The sequence below is a fragment of the Gopherus flavomarginatus genome, chromosome 4, assembly GCF_025201925.1.
Source record: "Gopherus flavomarginatus isolate rGopFla2 chromosome 4, rGopFla2.mat.asm, whole genome shotgun sequence".
Taxonomy (NCBI): Eukaryota; Metazoa; Chordata; order Testudines; family Testudinidae; genus Gopherus; species Gopherus flavomarginatus.
In genome coordinates, this window is record NC_066620.1 from 86,036,678 (window position 1) to 86,061,951 (window position 25,274).

The window sequence follows — 25,274 nt, forward strand, 5'->3', positions numbered from 1 at the left end:
AAGGACCACCCAACAGAAATGTTCCAAATTAGAGTGACTAAAAGACTATGGTAGAAAGTTTTCTGGTACTCTCCAGACATTAAGCCTCTACAAGGAAAAATCTAATGCAGAAACCATCATTTATCATCCTCCAAGATGCCAGACTCAAGTAGTAAGAACTGTTGAATAGAATTGGACCTTGCATAAAAGGAGTCCCAGACAAAGAAGGTATCATTAGCATGGACCAAACAAAAAGACTATATGTACAGAAACAATAGGTGACAGTATGGGACAAAGGGATTCTATGAGACTAGGCTGAGCACCATCTGACCTGATCTTTCATAACTATGCAAGGGAATCAAGTGAGTAGAGATAAGTTTCCAAACCCTTTTCCCCACTCCCAAGAGAACAAGTACTTTATCCTGCAAATCAAAGTGTGAAAAAAAGATGTAATTTTGGTTCACCTCCAGCTTCCCAGCAGTCTATTATGGGCTCTACTGCACATAATCAAACTTACTTCTCTTGGTACTCCTTGAAACCATCTACATAATTTTTTGGTTAATCTAACTACCATATAAAGAAATCAAACTGGGCTAGTTCATGCAGCTCTCCAAATTAGCATTACTTTTTTGAGCCTGCTATTTTGTGCTCAAGAATCCAAGCTTGATAAAGATTAAGCCTCTAGCCTTTATGGTTGTGAAAATAGCCTTCAGAATATAAACTTCCCATAAACCAATGCTTAAGTCTGCCTGAAACAACAGCCCAGAGGTGTGAAATGATCCCATTCAGCTCAACAAGGTTTTCATTCTGAAGCCTAGTTATGATATATGAATTAGCAGTATTTCAAAGCTACTTCATGGCTGATTAAAGCACACAAGAAGGGATTATCCTATTTGTGCAGATTTGCACAATCTATTGCAAGTGATATCTCATTTTGATGTCATGAGTGGATGGAAGGCAGAGCTTGGGAGAGTACCACTACCTACTACTCTCTCCAGCTGCCTCATTCAATCCCAGATTAATGGTTATTCTCAGAAAGGAATTCAGTAGTGTGCAAAGGAAAAAGTGGACTCTTGGACTCTGAAAGGATGCAGTCAAAACTTGTGATGGGGAAGCATGAAGGTTCACTAGTCTGGGAAGATTTAGGCCCTTGCAAACTGATTAATATCCGTACCTGGATTACAATCTTTCTGTCAAGAAAACACTATCAGTATTATTCAAGCCATGGTACAGACCCAAGGAGCACAGGTCAGTCCAAAAGGAAAGGTCAGAAATCGATTCAATCTGGTCCTGCACCTTTTGAAGAGACAGTAACTCATTTCAGTACAAGTATAGCCTAGACATCTCACAGGGACTCACTAGACTTATTGGAACATCAAACTATAGGATTGCTAGTGTCATCTGATGAGAGAAAGGCATAAGAAATATTTAGATTACTGAGAGACAAGCAGAGTTACTGAACTGAAGGCCAGGGACAGAGAAATGCCTTTGCAAAGTAGTCACTCTTTCCTCACTATTAATAACACTAGCAAGAGTAGGGCATATCTTAGAGTTATCTTTTTTCTGCTGATGATGCAAGCCAAAGCTGGAGGTTCAAGCTCCACTTCTCCCTTTATCTCCCATATTGAGGAAAAAAACAGGTAATGAGTTATGGCCTGAGGTAGGGGTTGCCCTCCACACTTTATGAAGATTGTTTGGATTCTGCTACATCTTTAATGGGAGAGAGAAGAGGATAAAGCAAAAGTCAAGAGAAGACTGGGGCCCAAGAAGCAGAATTTAATTTGATAGGAAGAATACAGAAGTCTGAGCATAACATTGTCCCTGAAAAGCTGGAAACAGCTAATGTATCTGGCCCTACAAGGCAGTTACTGAGCTACATCAGAGTTTCAGCCAAACCTGCACTTACATATCCCAGAGAAAACGTCAGACTGCTGGGCTCCATTCAGTGGAATGGGAAATGGTCGGAGTTGCCAAGAGAGAGAACATCATCATCCTGTGCACTAAGAGCTTTAAACATCAGTAATTCTTTCTGTAAAATATTTTTAGAAAGATCTTTTTCTAATTTTTTTCTTTTTGAGTAACACTGAAAAACAGGATTAGAAATAAAAGTAGCAGGACTAAATGGGGATCCTGCTTCCCATAAAGGAAGATGGGAGCATGGCTACATACACTTTCCATTTGTGATTGACAGTGATTTTGCTACATGTCTCTCCTTTCTCCATTGCTTCGTGGTAGGTGGAGCTGTAATGCTTGCTATACAGAATCTTGTTTTATGAAAAGAAGAAGGAACGTACAACAATGATTTGAATTTTTCAAATTTGAACTTTTTTCTGAAACTGCAGTTAGCTTTCAGTTTCTTAGCTATTTTGACACCTGCGTCTTTAACCTTTCCACGATGAAACATTTCCTCTAAATACTACTAATGGATGATGGTTACAAAGTAGGAAACACAGATTGCCTAGTACTGTGCAATTACAGCTGGCAGTATTGCCTTCTGGGAGTAGCATTTGTGGAAAATACATCAACGACAGTGGGTTTAATCTTAAGTATATGAAATAGACATTTTAATTTGAGAATTAAAAACTAGAATGAAAAGTTATCTTTTGGGACACATTTATCTCTCCACAAAATAAAGACAATGGAAAACATTAGATTAAAAAAAAAGAAAGGGGTGAAAAAACCCATGAGAGATAAGTTGTTTTTAACGAGTGGAAAAAATTAACAAAAGCTCTACTAGAATTAAAAACAAAACAGTCAAAATGTTAGACATTTCATAGTATGTACACACTGAACGTGGTCAGCTATAATAGCTCATTAACAGCCTACATATTTTAGCACAATTCCTAATGCAAACAAGATTAGGCAAAAACTTCATACCTGATTAGATTGATGTGGTTATTAAAGCCTCTACTAAGACTTGGAGCTGGCATTTGGTCTAACCAAAGCACGGGCTGGTCTGGATCAGCTATCCTACAAAGAAATACCCTGTTAAAATTTGTGCACCTAAAGAAGTCTTATTACAGGTCATATTTTAAATCAAGAAAATATCAGATATTAAAATTTCTGAAGTTCCATCTTAAACATAACTGCCAACCTGTGCTGCCATCTGATGTAACCTATGGGTCTGAGAAGCTGGTTCATGCATCAATGCCTTCAAGCAAAGCTTGAATTCAGAGATCATAAAACAGGATGCTGAATTTTTTTTTTTTAAACTGAAATGTGTATCAGCTTCGGTAACAGGAAGAAAGCAGTTCATAAAATTCTCACTAATGCAGCTAGACAGTTTGAAACAGTTAGCTCTTTGCTAGCAGAGTAAATCGCTGCAATATATCCTGCAATATTTCATAGCTCTTTAACCACCTAACACAAAAGGGAAAACAAGAATATTTTCAGGAAAAAATGAACCCACAGAAACTTTTAAACACATGCCCTAACCTAGCAACTTGTATCCTCCTCTGGTATCTGAGAATCACTTCCTATAAGAAAGAGAGGGCAGTAACTTTACTTCCCTATCTTTTCTCAGGTAGGGCTGCTAAAATGGGGGCACTAGCTCAAGAGCAAAGTCCTTCATTTATCCGAAGAACGGGTGGAGCACAGGTGGTGGGAGGGCAAGCTTCCCCAATACTGCCCGACAGGTATGCTTCAAATATTATTTGGGGTAGATTTACATTTAAGAACAGTAATAGATTATTGCTACTGATTAGCTTGTTACACCTAATAATTGTGCACATCGCCAGTCTAGGATAAAAACCTTTTCATATTATTGTTACTACATCCCCCCTCTCCCACTTGTTTCACTCATGTTATACATCTTGTCTTTTAGACTAACTTCTCTTGGATAGGTACTGTCTTTTTACTTCATGTCTGTACAGAGTCTAGCACAATGGGGTCCTGACTTGGTTAAGGCCTCTAGGCAGGGCCGGCGCTACCATTTAGGCAGCCTAGGCAATCGCCTAGGGCGCCAGAATAATTGGTGGGCGCCGTTTTGCCAGAGGGGGCAGCAGGCGGCTCCGGTGGAGCTGCTGCAGTGGTGCCTGCGGAGGGTCCGCTGGTCCCGCGGCTCCGGTGGAGCTGTTGCAGTCGTGCCTGCGGGCGGGCGGACGGTCGGCTCCTTGCGCGACTCCGGTGGACCGCCCGCAGGCACCACTGCGGCAGCCCACCGGAGCCGCGGGACCAGTGCACGGGGCAGCGAAATTGCCGTCCACCTGGGCCACTCAACCCCTAGTGCCGGTCCTGCCTCTAGGCAATACTTTAGTATAAAGAATAGTTACAAACACACAGTAACTGGTTCTTCTGCATGTATTCTCCACACGACTTCCAGCTTTTAGTGAGCATGCGCATGAGACTGGACTCTTCTAGCCAGCAATATTGATTCGAGTCATGTCAGTGCCCTAGATGTCCTCATGCTTCCCTCCTCATTGTCTCTCAGTTCTTTAGCCAGAGTCTGTAGTAGTACTTGATGAGTATCCTCAGTGCCGTGGAAAACTAAAAAGCGGAACTCTGTACTGGTAATGATTGACTCACTGATAGATGGTCCAGTGTTTAGGGCAGTAGCCTAGGAATTAGGGGACCTAAATTTAACTCCCTCCTCTGCCAGATTTCCTGTGTGATCCTGGGCAAGTCAATTAGTTTCTCTGTGCCTTGGTTCCTCGTCTATAAAATGGAGATAACAGCACTTCCCTACCTCATGTGCGTGTTGTCAGTCTTTAATGTATTTATCCTCACATGTTCAGATACTACAGCGATGCCACAGTGGTCATAAGCGGTACGTCTACACTACCCACCAGATCAGCGGCTAGCAATCGATCTATTGGGGATCTATTTATTGCATGTAGTGTAGACGCGATAAATCGATCCCCGATCGCTCTCCCGTTGACTGCTGAACTCCAACAGTGCAAGAGGTGGAAGCAAAGTTGATGGGGGAGCTGCAGCCATCAATCCAGCACTGCGAGGATGCGAAGTAAGTAATTTTAATTCGATCTAAGATATGTCGACTTCAGCTATGCTATTCTCGTAGCTGAAGTTGTGTATCTTAGATCGATCCCCCCCAGTGTAGACCAGGCCTTAGTGAGATGTTTCTACCAGGAATTGGAGGTATATCTAGCGGGCTGGATGAATGGATGTATGGAAACAGGCATTTTGCATGTCGAGAGCTGCAAACCAGCCTTGAGGATCTAACAAGAAAATTATGGAGGCCAAATGAACATCCTGAATTTGAAACAGCAAATGAAGTTGTTGGGATATTGAAAATCCACGATGGGTCACCAACTAATGGTTCTTTGGAATAAGAAAGTAACAGGAATAAAAATGTCTGCCCCTAAATTCCAAGGGCACTTCCTCCACTGCTTCCAGTTGTAGGACCCACTGGTCCAAGATGGTTTGAGCCCAACCTTCCTGGAAATAAAAAAGACAGTTGCTATGTTGATGTGGAAAGGGCGGGGAGGAGTCTAAAGTATCCTCTGATGGTTCTACCAAGATTTTGAAATTGACCGGTGGAAGCCTCAGATTGAGGGGCAGCAGAAGACTAGTCAGAGGGCCACCTCCAGTGGACTCTCTTTCTTCCTCTGTAGCTCTAAAGTCCTCTGTGGTTGATGACAACATTGGACAGAGAAGTGCTGTCTGAATAAGGGTTCTGACTTTTTTACCTTTTTTTCCTGCCCCAAAAAGAAGAGGCCCAGAGAGTACAGAGTTACCCGTAGGTCTTTAAAGGAGTGGAGGGCCAAAGTTTGTTGCCCTCAAATGGTAAGTCCTTGCTTGTTGCCTAGAACTCCCTGGGAATCCCCAGGAAGTGAAGCTATGATGACCTCTCTCATTGCTATTGCATTAGCCATAGTATGCACTGCGGTGTGAACACATGGAGGGGTTCCAGGAGGGATGTTCCCTATGACTCCCAGATCTCTTTCTGCTACTCTCATGGAATCTTTTTTAGAATATCTTCCAGATTCCCACTGTGCTATCCAGGGAGTTGAGAGCAGATGGGTGGGAGATGAGTTCCTACAATGTTCAGAAGTGGAGAAGTAGTAGTAGTAATAATAATAATATACTTCCTCCAAAGGAAAGGGCCATTCTACCGGGACTGCCCTGCCTCTGAAAGAAAGGTCAGCACCAGGAATACTTCCTTAGCCTGATATTCTGGTAACTCAAGCTGGTGGTTTGGAGATCCCCACCATCAATCTCTTAAGGAAAGGTGACTCCAGCACCAAATCCATTTGGCACCATGTATGCTTTAGTACCAAGATAGCTGGTAGCAAGGTAGCAGGTATCGCTGGACACTGTTTCAAGGCAACCACGACTGAGGTGGAAGGTACCAGGCTTCTAGTTCTGATGCACTTAGTGCCAAGACTCTATGTTCCAAGGTGCTCAGTGGTAAGGTTGATACAAAGAGAAGTGCAGTCCACATATTTAGTAGGTACCACTTCTGCTCTCTTAGTGGTCAGTACCTGGGAAGCAGAAGGGGCCTTAACAGGCTTCTAGCTCTTAGGGTACATCTATACTACTCACTGGATCGGCGGGTAGTGTTCGATGTATTGAGGATCGATTTATCGCATCTCGTCTGGATGCAATAAATTGATCCGCTAATCAACGCCCGTACTCCACCTTGGCAGGAGGAGTAAGTGGAGTCGACGGGGGAGCCGTGGCAGTCGACCTGCTGCCATGACGATGGCCAGGTAAGTCGAACTAAGATACTTGGACTTCAGCTATGCAAATAGCGTAGATGAATTTGTGTATCTTAGTTCGAATCCCTCCAATAGTGTAGCGCAGGACCTAGATGGAGCCCAACACAAATCAGAAGCATGACGACTCTTGTGCCTCAACTTACTAGGCACCCGAGATGGTGACCTGCGCTTTGCTCATCCCTAAAACCAATGTTCTTTCCTGCCCACCAGAGGACATCAATACCAGAATAATGGCAGACAAATGGGGCCTTTGAGTAGATGTGGCCTAAAAACTTGGACTGAAATCTCAGCTCATCAGGGCACTAATGGAGCAAGACTTACAGATGTCTGAGGCTGGGCAGTAGCTTTCCTCTCTGAGTCAGAGGAGGCTTGTATCAATTTCTCAAGGAGGAACAGCTTCCAGCAGGCTTCTCTAGCTCTAAGTGCATGCACAAAAGGAGCAATATACAGATCACCACCCAGGAATGAGTCCCTCTCCTAGGCAGAGTAGGCACTGAGAGTACTCATCATTCATAGACATCAAAACATCACACAAGGGATAAGCAATTAATTCTGGTGATTTAGCTTCTGCCGTGTTGCTAGCAACCCTGTATTGGAGGTTGGGGTGTCTAGTCTATGTGGACTACGTAACAAAGCAATTTTTTTAAATCAACATGCATTTTACCAACTATAATCCCAATTCACACTAGCAACGTACAGAGCAAAGAGTGGACATTACAAGGGTTTCATTTCGCCATCACAGGTGGTAAGAAGGAACTGAGAGACAGCTGGGCCCTTTGCCCTCAGGTGTGTTTGTGGGATGGGGTGGGCAGTTTACAGCACAGGCATGGCCCTAATAGAAACTAAGAACTAAAGGAATCCAATCTCATACACTTGTGCTAAGAGTGACATCCATGGGCCAATCACTCAAAAAAGAATGAAATAGTTGATTCTCATCTATATCTCTGCTGAGACTGTTACTAAGGGTGACAATTATTGTGCCTTGTCCATATCTCAGAAACTTTTGGTCATCAGTTGGACTGCATTTGAAACAGTAATCTAGAACAAAGTTCTTCAAACTGAATTGCAACTCCCAGGAAGGGGCAGTATGTTGGAGGAAGTGGTGAAAAAAAAAGTAAGATTTTTGTAAATAACAATAGATGTAGTGTATACATTTTGTTAATAATTTTTACAACAAAAATAGGCTTACTATTCAAGTTATTTTTACCTTATTGAGAACAAGTAAAATTGAAAGCATAGGCTAGAAAGATGGTTAGATCCAGGCTCCCATTTAAAAACAATGCATGCCATCACAAGATATCAACTTGTTTTTATTCTTCTGTGCAAAGTTCAGAAAAAAAGCCCAGACATTTCTTTATAAAAAGGAACTTTAAAGCATGCTCTGCATACCAAATCTTTTTGATTCCTACAGTTAACTCAGTAGTGTTCATACTATTTAATGGACTTCCCTCCCCAAATGAATTAACTGATGGAAAAAAATACAATGCAAGAGTCCTCTGCATGTGAAGAAAGTCTAAACTACTTTACAATAACCGATCTCTATTCTGCTAGCTGAATTTGTATCCCACTACCCTCTGTCTCCTTTAAAGCAACTTATTTATTTTAGCTTTTCAAAATCATCTTGTGAAAAAGTGCAGTGCCTCTAATCTCTGCCAAGCGCAGATCAAGGAGATCTCAACCTGCAATAGAGTATTCATCCTTTGGATGAACAGTTGTTAAACATCCCTTTATGAAAATCCCTACAAACACTGCACAGTGGACCAGCCCATAAGTGAGGATGCAGTTAAAGTAGTAGGGGCTAAGATTCTGAAGAGATTTGCCTTCACTTCTAGTACAAAGCCTGCAGCTGTTCAGTCTATCTTAAATTCCACTAACAAGAACTTGCATCAATATCACAAGGTAAGGCTTAGTAGCTCTCTTCTCTTAAGCATTACCTTCGCCATTTCACAGCAATGTCAAACATATCTCTCCATTGCATCAATCTGGTTTTCCCATTCATTCGAACTTTTGAGTTTGCCCATGTCCGCTGCACGGCTTGCATTACTTCCAACGCAGCCAGCCCCATTGCTGAACAACAAAGAATATATAGAGCCAGTCAGTCCACTCAGAGACTTTCTATTTTACAGAGGGGAACTGAAGCAGCCAAGTTAAGAGACCTGTTCAAGTGAACAGAAGCAGCTAGTGTTAATGCTGGTATTAAGACCCAGTAGCTCATAGCTTCCAGTCCAGAGCTAGACCATGATGCCTCAGAAAATATGTACATATTAAGATACAAAGTGTGGTTATCTGTAAATTTTACATCTACGCATTTTTTGATTAATACATTTCAGATTAATGGAAATGTAAAGAAAAAGGTTTTACAACTGCATATCACTTTAAGAGTATATTTTTAATTAAACCACTACAGCTACATCACTGTAGGTAATGCACCTCCCATATAACTGGTAGCTAGGTCTATGGAAGAATTCTTCATCAACCTAGTGCTGTCTACATCAGGAGTCAGTTGGCAAAGCTACGCCCTTCAGGAATGTGGATCTTGCACACCCCTGAGATGTCATTATGCCGATATAAGTACCCAGTGTAAAATAGCCTTAAGTTTATTAGCTCAAAGTGCTATCAAAGCAAGCATCAACATTTTTCATTTCCATTCCCAGGTGGAAAGTCCCCCCGCATACCCCTGTGTATTCTCTTATTTGGAAGGAATCCTGGCGTCTCATATTGCATCAGTGAACCCAGACGATCAGCCACACATACAAGTTCTTGCACTTCAGGTTTATAGCTTTCAAAATTCTGAAATAGCACATCCCTTGAAGAAAAAAATGTCACAAAGTAAATATCAACCACCATCTTCCATGATGGTTCCTGAAAAAAACTTAAAAACAATCTGTATTTGTGGTGGTCAGTAACACAAGCCCAGAAAAAAATTAAAAGCAGTACCAAAAAACACACATGTTGCATATACACACACAAAACAATCCAGGTGAAATTCTGACCTCAATGAAGTAAATAGCAAAACTCATTCATCTCAACAGGAACAGTATTTCACCATCAGACTTAATTATTGCAAAAGGCTTTATAGTGAGTCCTCAGTGTATATTAATCCTGAATTTCATAGGGATCAAAGCTATGGCATGAAAGAAAACCCATGAGAAGTAACAGACTAGGGGTCTGATTCTGTAATTCCTTCTCCAGAACTCCCACTGAAGTCAGTAGACGTTTTGCATGCATAAGAAATGAGGTTTGAGCCCATACCTACAAAACGACAAGTTTCTAAGCCATGTTGTGTGAAATGACCGTAAAACTGAAGGCCAGTTTTCAAAGAAAGAAAATCTCATGTGGGGAAAAGGTCTACGTCCCTGATAGTTAAACTTTTAAATCCTAATCTGATAAAGCTTTTGCTTTGGTGACTGATTACTACCACTCTAGAGGTGGAGTGTAAAAAACAATTTCATTCAGTCAGAGTTACAATTAATATATCTAAAGTCCGAGAAGCTGAGAAATTATACCCTTAAAAAAAAATCTTAAATACTCAACAGTAAGAAAACTCTAAGTTGAGGTTTCTACACTTAGGATGGATGTCCATCCTGAGTTTCTCTAGAACTAAAGTGATCTACACCTCTACCCCGATATAACGCGGTTCTCGGGAGACAAAAAATCTCATCGTGTTATAGGTAAGACCACGTTATATCAAGCTTGCTTTCCCCCCCCCTTTCCTTGTTCCCTGACCACCCCTCCAGAGACCCCTATCCCTAATCACCCCCAGGATCCCATCCCCTACCCAACCCCACCTGTCTCCTGACTGCTCCGACCCCTATCCATCACCCCCCACCCTAGACAGGCACTCACCAGCAGCGGTGTGAAGAGGAGTAGCCCAGCCTCAGCCTGCTCTACTCCACCAGCTCCCAGCCGCGGTGCTCCGCTTCCCGTCATCGGTGAGTGCGGGGAGGCTGGGGAAAGGATGCCCCCTCCCGCACTCACCTGTGGCAGTAAGTGGAGCACCGCAGCTGGGAGCTGGCAGAGTGGAGCGGGCTGGGCTGCTCCGCTTCCCACCATCGGTGAGCGCAGGGAGGTTCGGGAAAGGATTGCCCTTCGCACTCACTGGCAGTGGGAAGTGGAGCGACGCAGCCCCAGCCCGCTCCACTCTGCCACCTCCCAGCCATGGCACTCCGCTTCCCGCTGCAGGTGAGCGCGGGGAGGTTAGGAAAGGACACCCTCTGTACTCACCTGTGGTGGGAAGTGGAGTGCTGTGGCTGGGAACTGGCTGAGTGGAGCAGGCTAGGGCCGGGCTGCTCCACTTCCGCTGCTGCTGGTGAGTGCGGGGCGTATCCCTTCCCCCAAGTCCCCTCCCCCGAGCAACACTGGTGGGTCTGGGACGAGGGAAGCACAGCGGACTGCTCCCGGCCCCCTGCTAATCCCCCGGGCCACTCTGGGACTGCGGGGTCCCCAAAAGTGCCCTCCCACAGCTCCTGCCCCCCAGACCCTGGGGGGGAGCCCCTGACCACCCCCGAAACCCTCTGCCCCTTATCCAACCCCTCGGCCCTCGCCTGGCACCCTTAACACACTGCTCAGAGCAGCATGTCAGAGCTCTACTGCGTTGTATGCGAACCCACATTATATCGGGGTAGAGGTGTATAATCTAATTACTAATCCAGTTCCAAGACAAAATAAAGAACAAAAACAGTTAACATGGCTGTATAACCTGAATTATCTTTACTGAATTACATGGAACTAGAAAAGATTATTTTTACCAAGTTCTGATTCCATGTCTTTTTTACTGAGCTAAATCAAGCACTTGCAGCCCCTCTGAATTTGAAAGTGCCCAACATTTTCTGTGGGCTTCAGGCACTGTTAAACGTTTGTGATAAATTACTCCTCAGGTGCATTTTTTGAAAAAATCCTACCAGGAATGCTCTAAATGGTCTGTCTAAAAACCACTTACTTTATATGTGGCTGCAATCCTGGCTGTTCTTCATAGTCTTCTATTAAAAAGGGAAGGTTTTTGGCCCAATGGTCCTTAAAGTTTCCAGGGAGATCTGTATCTACATTATATTCAGTAAGAGGGGTATCAAGATGGGCATGCAAATATCGCGAATATTCTGTGGAGGTAAAGAAAAACAATACAAATAAGTGTTATTTTTGTTCTCGGCCAACAGTTACGTACCCCCAAAAAAGAATTTAAAACAGGAGTATATATTTGTTAAGATATTTAAGATAAATACCTTACTAAATTAATCAGTGTTAAACTTCATCGTAGCTAAATAGTTAAAAGTCCAGGCCAGTTAAGTGGAATCATAATTACCTTTACTACTAAACCAAGACCCAAATTTGATTTCTGGTCCTGGCTTTTAACTCTGAACAAACAAGCGTCAAGGCACCTGTGAAGACAGCTCACTGAACACAGCACTTCGGTGAATAAATACATCTTACTTAAAAATAGTTTTCCATAAGTGACTCTTACACTTATGCAATTTTAGTCCTATGTCAAAGGACATTTTCCCCCCAATCGTAACTTACCTCGCAGGTATTTCACTTTTAGGTACTCTGGGCTAGCCTTCTGGCCTGGTACTGGATCATTTAACATAACCTTGGTCTGAGCTTTTATGCCCTCATAAAATTGCCCCATTGCAACATGACTGAGACCTTTCATATACTGGCATACTTCATTATATGGCTCTAGCTGAAGACATCTCTAGAAGATTAAAGAAATAAGTCAATAAATAAAAAAAAATTAACCTGGGTATCTTGGAACTGTCTAATATACATTACTAAGCTCTTTAATCAAGGCAGACACCAGAGAATGGTCTTTTACTTTCAAAAGTTGTCAGCAACTGTTTTCCCAATGACTTTTATTTAATTTAATTAATTGCTAGCAAAGATGGAGAAAATATTTTTATCACCATTACACAAAATGTAACAGTGTTGGTCAAACTTGATCTTGATCACACTTTTGGTAACCAAGTGATTTTGTTGAAGCTACACTCACAGCTAAAGTTTTCAGAACCAGATGAGTGAGGCTAGAAGGAACCTACTGTTGACAAGCATTGGCAAAACATGTTATTTCTATTGCAAACAGACCCTAAAAATAGGAGACATTTTTCTTAAGATGCAACTTTATACAATGTATCCACCATCAGTTCTTCTCTTCCACCAAACATCATAGCTCTGAAATGCATGCACTGCACTACCATTACTTGACAGTCAATTCTGCACTACATCATGATAGTTTTAGCATAATGCTAGACAATTGGATACTTTAGAATTTGGTACCCCAAAACAAAATTCTCTGATCATATGGATGTATTAAACACTCATGAGTTATCTGCATCTCGTCACACAGCACTTGCTATTTAAATTTAAGCTGGTTTTTAAGACAACAAGATCTACAAATTGAGTCACAAAACAGGGACACATGGTAATTTACACAAAAATATACAATGTTCTAAATAAACAAAAAGGAAAGTGTGCTTGTTAAGATAGGGAAGTAGGGATTCTTAGACTTGGTTCTGTTCCTTGCTCTGCCACTGACTCACTGTGGGACTTCGGGCAAGTCATTTAACATCTGTGCCTTAGTTTCTCAACCTGCAAAATTGGAATATAATTTATCTGCCTCATGGACAGGCATGTGCTTTTAAAATTTCAGATGGATCACTCTCCACAAAAGTGTTAGCTGTTATTGTTCATGACGGAGAAAACTGAAAAGATTCAGATAAGCATCCAAAAGTTCAGATGCTTATCTGAACCTTGAGATTACAAAATTGGCTACTTGTCTTATGAGAACAGCCCTCCAACCCCTTATGGAATTTCAAAACTTTGGGTCGAACTTCTGACCAGAATATTATTGAATAAGACCAATCTGAGCCTTTCAAAACCTTATGAAATACCATTTAAGAGTCTAGTATTAACAATTGGTAAGTCTGGGGGAAAATGTCTCAGTTCCCTCCCATGCCTGAACTGGTTCATCATTTACTAATTGTAAGACTACAAATCATGCTTACAAAACAGAGATTGTATACAGAATTGTATTTTACTTGCAATACAGGTCTGTCGCATCTTACACTTGGGTTATGTTACACAGCGCGTACAGCAAAAATCGTGTATAGTCAAAATTACATTGAGTGTAATGGTGGGAGGAATAGCCCGCACTACAGCTACAGTATTAAAATTGTTATTTTTCTCTGTTTTTGCCGACTGCATAAAGCTGAAATCACACGTGTTAAACGCGCATAAGATGCAACAGACCTATACAAATTTTCATTCATATTCAGAATGTGGAATATAACATTACTATATTTCATTTTAATTGTAATTTGATAAGTATTAGGTCTAATTTAAAAATATCAATCCTTAATTTAGTATACATCTTTAAAGTCTACCTGTGCTTACCTTAAAATTCTTCAGTGCCTCATCTAGGCTACCATGATGGTAAAGCATCATTCCCCTGAGCTGTAACGTCTGAACATGATTTTGATTTAGCAACAAAGCCTTCTGGAAGCTCTCTGTGGCAGCATCAAAGTTACCAAGTTCCCTAGGTAATTCCATAAAGTCATAAGTGAGGAACATAAAAAGCTATGGTGAACATACAAACCTACCTTTTTACCAAATAAATTTTAATGCAGTCCAAATGAAGATATTAAGAAAAGGTTTGATATAGCTAGGGCTGATTTTTTTTTTTAAATTACATTGGGGCAATTTATTTGAGTAAGGTAAGAGTTCTGCAACTTCTTCAAAAGTGACAACCAAACTGTTGTTCACAATTCTTCACTTAAACCATCTACTCTTGGATACAGAATCCCACTAGACCCTGGATTCACACAATTCTCCGTGGGCATTAACCACTGAACTATGAAACTTTATGCACTTCCTGGACAGTTTTTTCTCAGAATCGACAAGAATGAAAGCCTCCTACAATGAGCACCCTTGAATAAGATATAATTGAAGACATCCAGCTGATATCCCTCCCCTTCCCCCTCAAGCTATTTATAGGATTTAGAAGTACAAGTAAATTTTATGTCTTTTAGAAGCTGCCGTTTGAAAAAACATGCCAATTTTCAGTTAGTGGCCAAACTGATCATTACATTTAGAATTATTTAATTTCACAAGTAGATACAGCCAATAGAACATGATATAGTTTTAAAAATTAAATTAATATCCTTTTCATAAAACTGGCATGTAAAACCAAAGATTCTGAATTCAGTTTACAATATTCAATTTTAATATATTAAATGAGTTCCAACCAACCACGCACATTTAAGATAGCAGCATTAAAAATAAAGAATCAAAGCACACACAGTTACCAAGCAGAAGAACTAGTTTATATTTTTAAAGCGGGTTCATTAACTGATTAATGTTCATATTCAAAAGCCTTTTCAAAAGCAGATGATCTGAAAAAAGATTCAATAATTTGTGATTGAAATAGAATGTATTTGATGCAGGAGTTCCTAGGTGATATTTAAGATTTGTGTTATGTAGGTAGTCAGATTAGATTGGTGGTTCTCGAACTTTTGTACTGAGGTGACCCCTTTCACATACCAAGCCTCTGAATGCGACCCACGTCCCCCTTTTAAATTAAAAACACTGTTTTTTTTAATATTTAAAAATAGGGTTTGGAGTGGAGTCTGACAGCTCCCGTAATAACCTTGGGACCCCCTGAGGGGTCCCGACTCCCAGTTGGAAAACTCCTGGATTAGATCATCACAATTAACCCCTTCTGTCCTTAAAAAAATCCATAGAATTTATTATCTTATCTTTAGCTTAAAAGGTGATCTACAAATAACGTCTGAAAAATTTTGGCTTTGTTTTCCAAATGACTTGAGACACACATTTTGGCATGTTTTTAATATCTGCTAAACTTTAAATTAGCAGATCTGAATAAGAAATGAAACACTCCTGCATACCCATGACTGCCAGCTCCTGTTCAGTTGCATATCCCACCATCTATTTTGCTAACAGTTGCCAAAACCCCTACTGACGGAGCCTGCCTATATTAGAAAAGAAAGCAACAGCTGTGCTGAAAAACCTCCTAAAGAATAAAGAGGTTACTTTTCAAGAAGTTAATACCATGTACCTTAATGGATACAGATTTACACATGCACTACTGGGGAAAATAAAACAGGACTTGCCTTACAGGCAGGCTCCAGCACTCAGCCATGGTGGGTCTGATGTTACCAGGAAAGTGCATGATTAGAAGTGCACCAAGGCACTGGTGATTGCATTGGGTCTGTGCTTGGCAAGAAAGACAAAAGGAGGTAAGTTTGAATTTAATGTGCTGAAATACTACTCTATCATGTCTATTTTGAGACATCCACTACATAACCTTAATAGGCTATTTTTTTTAAATATGCTATTATGAGGTTGCTTGTGCAATTGTTAATTCTGCCCCCTTGTGCATACAGTCTTTAACTGCATGATAATCATACTTCTTCCCCCTGCAGGATCTCTGCCTTTTTTACTCAGTGGACAGGATGAACGGTGCTCAGGGATTGAAGCAAGAGTGCACAATGAAGGAGGCTTTTTTCTGTAGAATCCTTGCCACATTTGTTACAGAAGTTGCAAGATGTGTAATGAATGAGGCAGGAGACTGTAGGAAGAGAAAGAAGCGTCTCATGGTGAAGACAGTTGAAGCCCATCCTGGAGAACTGAATTCTATCCCTACTCTGCCATACAGTTCCTGTGTGACTCTGACGAAATCACTTAAATCAAGCTTTTCACAGGTGGTCATTAATTGTGTGTTCCTCATTTTCTGGGTTCCCAACTTGAGGCCCTGGGGTCTGATTTGTAGCAGTGCTAAGTGTTAATAAATGTAAATGAAGTCAATGGGATCTGTTTTATGAACATTTAAAGGGCTATAAAATGTTAAATATTCCAGTGTCACCAACTCTTGCAATTTCCTCACAAGTAACAATTTTGGCTGGGGGTAGAACCAGCCTCACAATGATGCAAGAAGCTCCATCCCTCTCCTGAATTTCAATCCTGCCTGCTGCAAGGGCCCCCAGATCCTAGCTACCTGTCTCCTGGGAAACAGCTATAGGAGCAGGCAGATCCCTCTCTGCTCCACTCACATGAGAAGGGAGAGGGAGAAGTCGACTCCATTCTCACAGGAGGGAACACATAGCCCAGCAGTGCAAGGATGCTCTGCTTCCTTCTCCCTGCTGTGAAAGATGGATCATCTTCCCTCTGCTCCTCCCCCTTCCCCTCATTATCCCTGCAACACAAGGACTGGGAAGGGAAAGAGCCCCTGGACCTGCCCCCACTACAGGCAGAGAAGAATCATGAACCTGCAGGAGCAGTAGATGTGGGAGATGGGAGAGGACAAAACTGATGCAAGAGTTGTACAATAAATTGCTGGGGTGGGGGGTGTTGGTCAGATGAAGGGACAATTAATTAGAATTTTGGGAGAGGACAAAACTGATGCAAGAGTTGTACAATAAATTGCTGGGGTGGAGGGTGTTGGTCAGATGGAGGGACAATTAATTAGAATTTTGGGATTAGAGAGATGCTGGAAGCTCTGTACCATCAGGGACACAATAAAAGCTCCTGCCATGGTGGCCAAAATCACCTTACTGAAATCAGGGAAAGCCGGCTATGCGAACTGTCACACCCACACATTGATCTGTTGTGTTTTAACACCCTGCCCCAAATCACAACATAACCCTTTTAAAAATAATCTCATAATTTTGGGGGATTTGACTCATGATTTTTGAACCTTTGGGGTTGGCAATACTAAATTATCTGAAAAAGTCAGGTCCTAGGATCCTTAAACTGGGCACCCAAACATAGGAGACATTTGACAATTTTTCCTTCTATTCTCCATGTATAGAAGAATAATAAAAATCCCCACTTCTTCCCTCAAAGGGATGTTGTGAAGATCAATGAATTAATGTCTGTGAAGCATCCATACTACTGTGATGAGCGTCACAGAAAACGCATGAGGAATTAATAATTGCATACTCAGTGCAAGGTTTAGATGCTGTGGTAAACAAGACAGAGGCAAATAGCACACTGAACGATAAGGATAAAAACTTGTGAACAGGCGTGCAGTCCATCCTGTACACAAAATGGGGCACGGGTCCAGTAGGAAAAAATAGTAGGTGATCATATAATTCAAGACTATATTATAATGCATATTGCCAGGGGGCCAAATTAAGATTAGACAGGCAACAATTTATATTGCAGTAGCACCAATCACATAATGTAGGTGTTTTCCAAACTTAATAGTCCAAAATATGAAAGAAAAACCTGACGGAGTACAGAGGGTTGTAGGGAAGAGAGGGAATACAATATACAGACATAGTAGTCAGGATGATGACTGGTTTATATATTATTAATTTTTTTAAATATATAACCTATCCACAACTGCTTTTCTATCTAGTTATTATCTGTAGATCACCTTTTTAAAGACATATAAATTCAAAGCCTTAATAAACAAAGTCAAGTTCTCTTCTCATCATTTCAATATCATTATTAAAAGCAAAACTAAAGAATGACCCATTACCTAACTCCTGAATAAGAGTGCAATTTAAATACATTAGGTTTTTCAAAAAGAATTTATTTTGCTTATACTTAGAGCAAAAAAACAACAGGTTGGTTTTTAAAAATAATTACTTCCCAGTTTTAGTGTAAGTATTTAGATTGCAAACACTAAGGGCAGAGACCCTGTGTTTATATTAATTTATATAGCATTTATCACACTTGTGGCACTATATAATTAAGTCAAAACTTAAACATGCAAAGACCACTCATTGCTGTCTAAATATTACGATGATTTCAGAAACCATCTAGCAAGTTCTCATTATGAGAATAAAATATTCAACTGTGGTTCATAATGTTTACCCCACTTTATACAATATAACTTGGGGATATGTTTCAACAATGATACTGATAAGAAGCCAAAGAACGGGTAAATGAGGGCCCAAGTGGTATGTTTACAGGGCAATTGGAAGTGTGATTGCAGCTTGGGTAGATACAGGGCCAGCGCTTCCATTAGGCGACCCTAGGCGGTCACCTAGGGCGCCAGGATTCGGGGGACGGCATTTTGTGCACTCCCCATGGGGTGCACGGGAGCTTTCAGTTCCGCTCCCGTCGCGCCGCCAAAGAAGGACCTTCTGCCAATGTGCCTGCCGCTGTTTTCCGCAGCAATTGAGCAGCTCAATAACTGCCACTGACGCCTGCGGCATTTCAGCGGAGGGTCCTTCTTCGGCTGCACGATGGAAGTGGAACCGGAAGCTCCGCGCACCTCGTGGGGAGCGCACAAAATGCCGCCCCCCGAATTCTGCCTAGGGCGCCAGAAACTCTGGCGCTGCTCCTGGATAGATATACTCGTGGTAGCTTTAATATAGCTAGCAAGGCTAAAATAGCAGTGAAGACGTGGAGGCATGGACTGTACAAGCTCTCCTGGGTACATGCTTGCATTGCTAGCTCATGCCGGGGCCCCCCCAACACCACATCTTCACTGCTATTTTTAGCGGTGCTAGCTAGATTAAAGCTAGCAGGGGTATGCCTACCCAGGCTGCAATCACACCTCTGACTGCAGTGTAGATATACCTTAAGAGACCTGTTTACTTTGGATTTATACTAAAACCTCTTTGCCTTTGTTTTATTTATACTGAGCTCAACTCTGAAGTCCATGCTATCGATAACTATCAAGAATAACACATCAAAATATAGAGAAAAAAATATGTGATTAAAGACTAGTGTGTTATTTTTATTGATATGTAGTGTTGAAAGTGTGGTAGAGGCTTTAAGCCAGTGGCATTAAAAAGCTATTTCTGAATGTGCTTACCTATAGGCCTGTCCCAGACTTTTATATGCATCTATGAAATCAGCTTTCTGCTTCAGGGCTTCTTTGAATGATTCAATAGCTTCCTACATAAAACACACGTAGGCATCATGATTAGCTGTCATTAATTATCCTTGTCTACAGTTAAATTCAATAACTTTAAATTTAAATTAATTCAGTAATTACTAAGGATTTTGTGCTGTTAAGAAAGACCTGTGGAAGGTTTGACCATGGCATTATACATTACAAAAGCCAAAAGTGTACTAGTAAAATATTACAGTAGTTTGTGCTACAAATCACACAATTAAAAATGCTAGAATCCTTTTTTATGCTACAATAAGCTATGAAGTAAGCAACTCTCCCAATACCACATGCAGTGAGGGACTGAACTCTCTTCTCCTGAGATTTAGTCCAATGCCTTAACTACAAGGCCATCCTGTCTTCCTCCCGAACCCCGCCTCACTCACAACACCCTTTTTAACTTTTACACACAGATTCACTTCACAGGACAGATTACCAGTATACTGCCCTCATGGAGATGCAGATTATTTGGCAAAAGAGTTTTTCTGCTGGTATAGTTTAAACTAATTGCCCAAATGGAATAAGTTACATTGGCAAAATAATGTTTTGCTGGTATAACTGCATCTAAAGTAGGATTTTTTGCTGGCAGAGCCATGTTAGTCGGAATTCAAATTACTTTATATGGTCCAGACTTCATTAATCTAAACCTCAGACTCATAGCTCATTAACTAGGACTCAAATGAATTCTCTTAATACTTCTTAGTTTAATGCTTTACTAAATGACAAACAGCACAGTTAGGACTTCAGTCAGTAGAAGAACTTAATGCCCACTAAGCCTTTAGGCAGGGATGGGATTTAAACAAATGAATATATGTACTAATTTAGAGAAAAGGTAAATGACAGAACGGGCAAATTACAGTATTTCAATTCTAGTTTGAGTGTGTTAAGAATTCAGTTACTGCACTAATTACAATCAAACATTCAATCCAGGATCTAATCTCATCAAGTCTCAAATTAAATCAGGGTGGGTTTAGATCACAATTTGGATAGAATTGCAACAATGATAACCCAGGGTGCTGCAGGAAGTGCTGGCGGGGATTCAGTAAGTAGCACATTTCTCTCAAGTCAGCACTACACTGGAGATCTAGTTCACTACCAAGAGCCACTGTGCTACTTTCAGATAAGATTTACAAAAGACATCCTGACAATTTAAGGTCCTTAACCTGCTCTTTCCTGATTTTTGATTGAAAGTTCAGGAATGGAAAAAGTATAGGGGAAAACAAGCAGCAGCTGGGAGATGGATTGGGAGGGAGGAACCCTGAGAAAAAAGCACCAGCAGCTCCCCACACTCCAGTAAGTTAGGAACAGATCCAGTATTGCCAACCTCAAACATTCAAAAGTCTGAGTCAGATGTCCAAAAACCATGTGATTTTTAGAAAATCCATTTTGTGTGAAGGGGAGTTATTTGCCTTCTGTTTCAAGTCTTTGGAAGCACATACATGGCTTTTCCCCTCCATAATGTTTGCATAAGAGTTTCAGGTTTGACATGCATTAAATGCATATGTAAAGATCCCCATCGGCTGCCTGGAGGGGACTCCCCTTACCTTCTCCTAATTCATGCAGTAAGAAAGCTACCAGTGTTTTCCTCTCCAGTCCCCTTCCTTGTCAATATTCCTAGGCATTCTTTTTCATTTGACAGAAAGAAATTTTGGACTTAACTGGACATATTTTCAGTGTCAGCCCCTGGGTGTCAAGCACTTTTGAAAATCTGTCCCTATTTGACATCATATATTCCATCAGTCACATGTGTTCCAGTGAGAATATCTGATATCTACAAGGCACATATCTACATGATGCATCAGATATATTTTCAGTGAACCAAGAAGTGCAACTGGATTTAACAGAGCCTAAAAAGGTTTGGTATAATGATTTATCTCAGACATGAGAAAAAACAAGGACATCTACAGAATATCTACAACAGCTAGAATAACTTAATATTGAAGGCATTGTTCTGCAAGAGGACATTTAAAAACAAATTTACCTTCAGAAGTCCTCTATGGAAAAAGGTTAAGCCTTTGTATAGCATAGCTATAGGCTGATTTTTGTTCAGTTCCAAGGAACGCTGAAAGTCTTCATGAGCTGTTGCATAGTCCTGTTGGACAAAAACAGCTTTCAGATGACACAGAAATTGCTAGATCTAGCTGATCAAGAGGAATACAAACAAACTCTCTTATGGTTACACGTACGCATTTTGCTCCAACAGAGTGATCTCAAGTTCTAGGTTTATACTAATATGCTGACTCAATCTCAATAGTGCTAAGATAAAATGCCTCTTCTTTAGAAGGAACAAGGAAAGCAAATATCCTTAAGAAGGAAAATAGAAGGAATTCAGCTCCAGCACCATTTAAAGCAGCAGAGATAGCCAAATGTCAGTCAGAATGGCAAACAAAAAGGAATGTATAGCACAATTTATTTCCACCTTTCTTCTCATAGCAACTGCTGCAAGAAAAAAATTGGATGAAGTGAATGGAGAAATGAATTGAAAATAGGCTGAGTTAAGTCAACTGAATAAATTGATTTTACATCATTCCCTTGGGATATCAGCTATTCAATGTGCATACCATTTTTGAGGCAACAATATCTAAACTAACCTGAAGCTGTGTCCTTAAAAATGCCAAAATAATACAGTAAAAGCTGTTTTATCCGGCATGTTGGGGGAAGGAGGGGTGCCAGTAAGTGAAAAATGCTGATTAACTAAGAGGGGGGGAGTTAGGTGGGGGAGGGGGCTCAGGCCAGAGGGTTGGGGCGTGGGAGGAGGTGTAGGGTGCCAGATCTGGGGAGGCACTCACTTTGGGTGGCTTTCCACAAACGGCAACCTGTCCTGGCTGCTCCTAGTTGGAGGCGCAGCAGGCAGCTCTGCATGCTGCTCCAACCCCGCCCCGAGCACTAGCTCTGCAGCTCCCATTGGCTGAGAACCACGGCCAATGGGACCTGCGAGGGCAGCACTTGAAGGCAGAGGCTGCACACAGAGCTGCCTGTCACGCCTCCACCTAGGAGCAGCTGGGACAGGTCACCGTTTGTGAGGAGTTGCCTAAGATAAGTGCCCCCCAGATCTGGCACCCTGCATCCCAAATCCCTGCACCCTCTCGCACCCACGCTCCCTCCCAGAACCCATGCCCCCATCCCCATCCCCGTATCCAAATTCCCTCCCAGAGCCTGCACTCCACACTCCCTCCTGTGCCCCAATCCCCTGCCGGCCTTGTACCAACCGTACTATAAACCGGAATTTAAACGAAGATCAGAAATAGAAATAGAGCTTTCTGGTTGGTGAAGTGCTGGATAAAATAGCTTTTACTGTAATAATTATTTTCATAGCAAGAAGATAGGATTTCAGCATTTTGTGAGGATAATAGATTGTTTTATATTGCTGGGGTTCTCACACCACACACACCCCTGTAGTTCTGTATATTTTTCCTTTTTAAAAATGAGTATCCAACAATAATCCCCATGGACAATTATCTTCACTATCAAAGCAAGTTTCTCTGTGCACCCCCACTGATCCCAGAAGACACAAAAGTAGTTATGAGATTATAGATTGTCTGCATTAATTTTTATACAACGTATTTCCTGTCCACTAAGTAATTCATGAAAACAAAATACTTTAAGGCCTCCTCTGATCACAATTCTCTAAAAAGGCAAGTAAACTGCTGGTCAGTCATAACTATATGAAGATTAGTTTTCAATGGGGAGGGGAGAAATCCTTATTCTTTCATGAATGTAGCATCTAATGGCAAAAAACTAACCTCAGATATGAAGTAAAGAGTACCTCTGTGCCTGTAAAGTCGTGCTGATGGCTGCAGCTGAATAGCTTTAGTGAGATCAGCCAGTGCCTCACTAATTCGGCCCAGGGGAGACAATATCTATAAATCCAAAGTAAGCAATTAACCTAGAAAGAGTACACTGAGTTGTCCTAGAGTATGCTGAGCAATCTCAGAACTGTTTTATCTTGCAATATGTTTTTACTTTCATGCCTGTACAATTAATCTTGTTCTCAAGTATATACGTATTTTACTTTGTGTATTTACTAGAGCTGGTCAGAAAACAGAATTTTCATCCCACTGAAAATTCTGATATTTGTTTTTCTCCTGATTCAGGACAAAGTCAAAATCTCAAAATATCTCACAGAACAAAATATTTGGAAATATGCTTGAATTTTGATAATGTCAATACAATATAGTACAATGTCAGAACAAAATGAGTTGAAATAGTCTGTTCTAATTTTAATTAATTTTGAAACTTCTGTCAAAATAGCTGAAGTTGATACATTCAACTTTTGATTTCAAACGAAATAGTATTTTCCAACAGAAAACTGTTCCACTGAAATGTTTTTGACCAACTCTGGTATATACACTCTTAGATAAAAATTATGAGAATAATGCAAAACCACCATACCTAAAATAGCATGAAAACTGTGAATCAAAACTTTTTATTAAAAAAAACTGTATACACAATTATGTTGTGTTTTGACAGATGTTTATTTTCTTCATATTTGGAATGCAAAAAACAGAGTTTCTTACTCATCATTTCCTTTCTGCTAGCAGTGTCTCCCACAAATTTGGATGTCTGAGCAGCTCCCCTTCTTTCTGCAGCTCACCAATGCAAATCAAAGTCTCAGAGCTACGTGCTCTGGGCCATTCCCCCTTTGATCCCACTTACCATCAGATGAGTTATTTCAAAGCCATAAAAACTTCTATAAACAATATTAATAACAAACACTCCAGAGGTAACTAAACCAACTATGCATGACATGCATCTGACTAAGTGAGTATTCACCCACAAAAGCTTATGCTCCAATATATCTGTTAGTCTATAAAGTGCCACAGGACTCTTTGTCGCTTTAGACCAACTATTTACGGTGAACCATAAAATGTTCACATAGTAAAAAATCCCATGCCAGTATCTGACTTTTTGGCTTATAGAAACCATTTGGGGTGGGTAAAATTGTGGGAGCCTCTAACAGCAGAAAGGAAACTGTCGGTAAGAAATTTTCGGTTCTACAGTCCAGCATTTTCCACAAGTCTGGATGTCTGGGAAGTAGCAAGAGGTGAACAGATGTAGGGAGGGTTGTAGAAAAGGTCAGAAAGAAGGGGTAGGGGGAAGAAAGGTATCCCTCCCCATTTAAAAGATTTATATCTGGGCTATTGTGTCCAGCACCTTCCTGCCAAAGGGAGCTTCTGCAGACAGGAAGGCCACCTTATAGTGCTTGATAAAGGTAGCAGCTGTTGACCAGGTGGCTGCCTTGCCAATTGCTTGTGTGCCATTTGCTCTTTCTGCCTATAAGTTAGCCAAGGATCACTGGGAGCGTGCCCTGAACCCTTTCAGGATTGGACACTCTGATGCCTTGTATGCCTCCACAATGCACAGACTAATCCATCTAGCAATGGAGGCTTGGAAGCTCTGTGTCCTTTGCATTTTGGGTGGAAAGACATGAATAGGGCACCCAACCTTCTCAAGGATTCTATATGTTTGAAGTAGATTTTCAGGGTCTTCTGACATCAAAGGTGCACCATCTCTTCTCTGCAGGATGTTGTGACCTCAGATAGAATGAAGGAAGAATCTCCTCTTGGGAAGCATAGATGGAGGTTTTTCGTCTTCCTCTGCAGCATGGGGCATGGGTCACTTGCTGGAAGATTCTCTGCAGCTTGAGGTCTTCAAACCACAATTTGAGGACTTCAGTAACTCTGACATAGGTTAGGGGTTTGTTACAGGAATGGGTAGGTGAGATTCTGTGGCCTGCGCTGTGCAGGAGGTCAGACTAGATG

At 41.2% G+C, this 25,274-nt stretch overlaps 1 protein-coding gene across 5 annotated transcripts in view; it reads right to left on the reverse strand.

Annotated features, from left to right (window-relative positions):
- Positions 1–25,274, reverse strand: part of TTC13 (tetratricopeptide repeat domain 13) — an 81,013-nt gene that overhangs the window by 23,126 nt on the left and 32,613 nt on the right. For 4 of the 5 annotated variants that reach the window (XM_050949047.1, XM_050949045.1, XM_050949044.1 and 1 more), the window contains 9 exons: positions 23,256–23,372; positions 21,494–21,604; positions 15,776–15,873; positions 14,040–14,181; positions 12,171–12,345; positions 11,596–11,752; positions 9,332–9,462; positions 8,591–8,723; positions 2,857–2,949 (listed from right to left, as the gene is read on the reverse strand). In XM_050949047.1, coding sequence (XP_050805004.1) covers positions 2,857–2,949; positions 8,591–8,723; positions 9,332–9,462; positions 11,596–11,752; positions 12,171–12,345; positions 14,040–14,181; positions 15,776–15,873; positions 21,494–21,604; positions 23,256–23,372 — 1,157 coding nt within the window. Of the gene's footprint in view, positions 1–2,856; positions 2,950–8,590; positions 8,724–9,331; positions 9,463–11,595; positions 11,753–12,170; positions 12,346–14,039; positions 14,182–15,775; positions 15,874–19,434; positions 19,518–21,493; positions 21,605–23,255; positions 23,373–25,274 lie in introns of all 5 variants that reach the window. The other variant, XM_050949046.1, reaches the window with a different exon arrangement.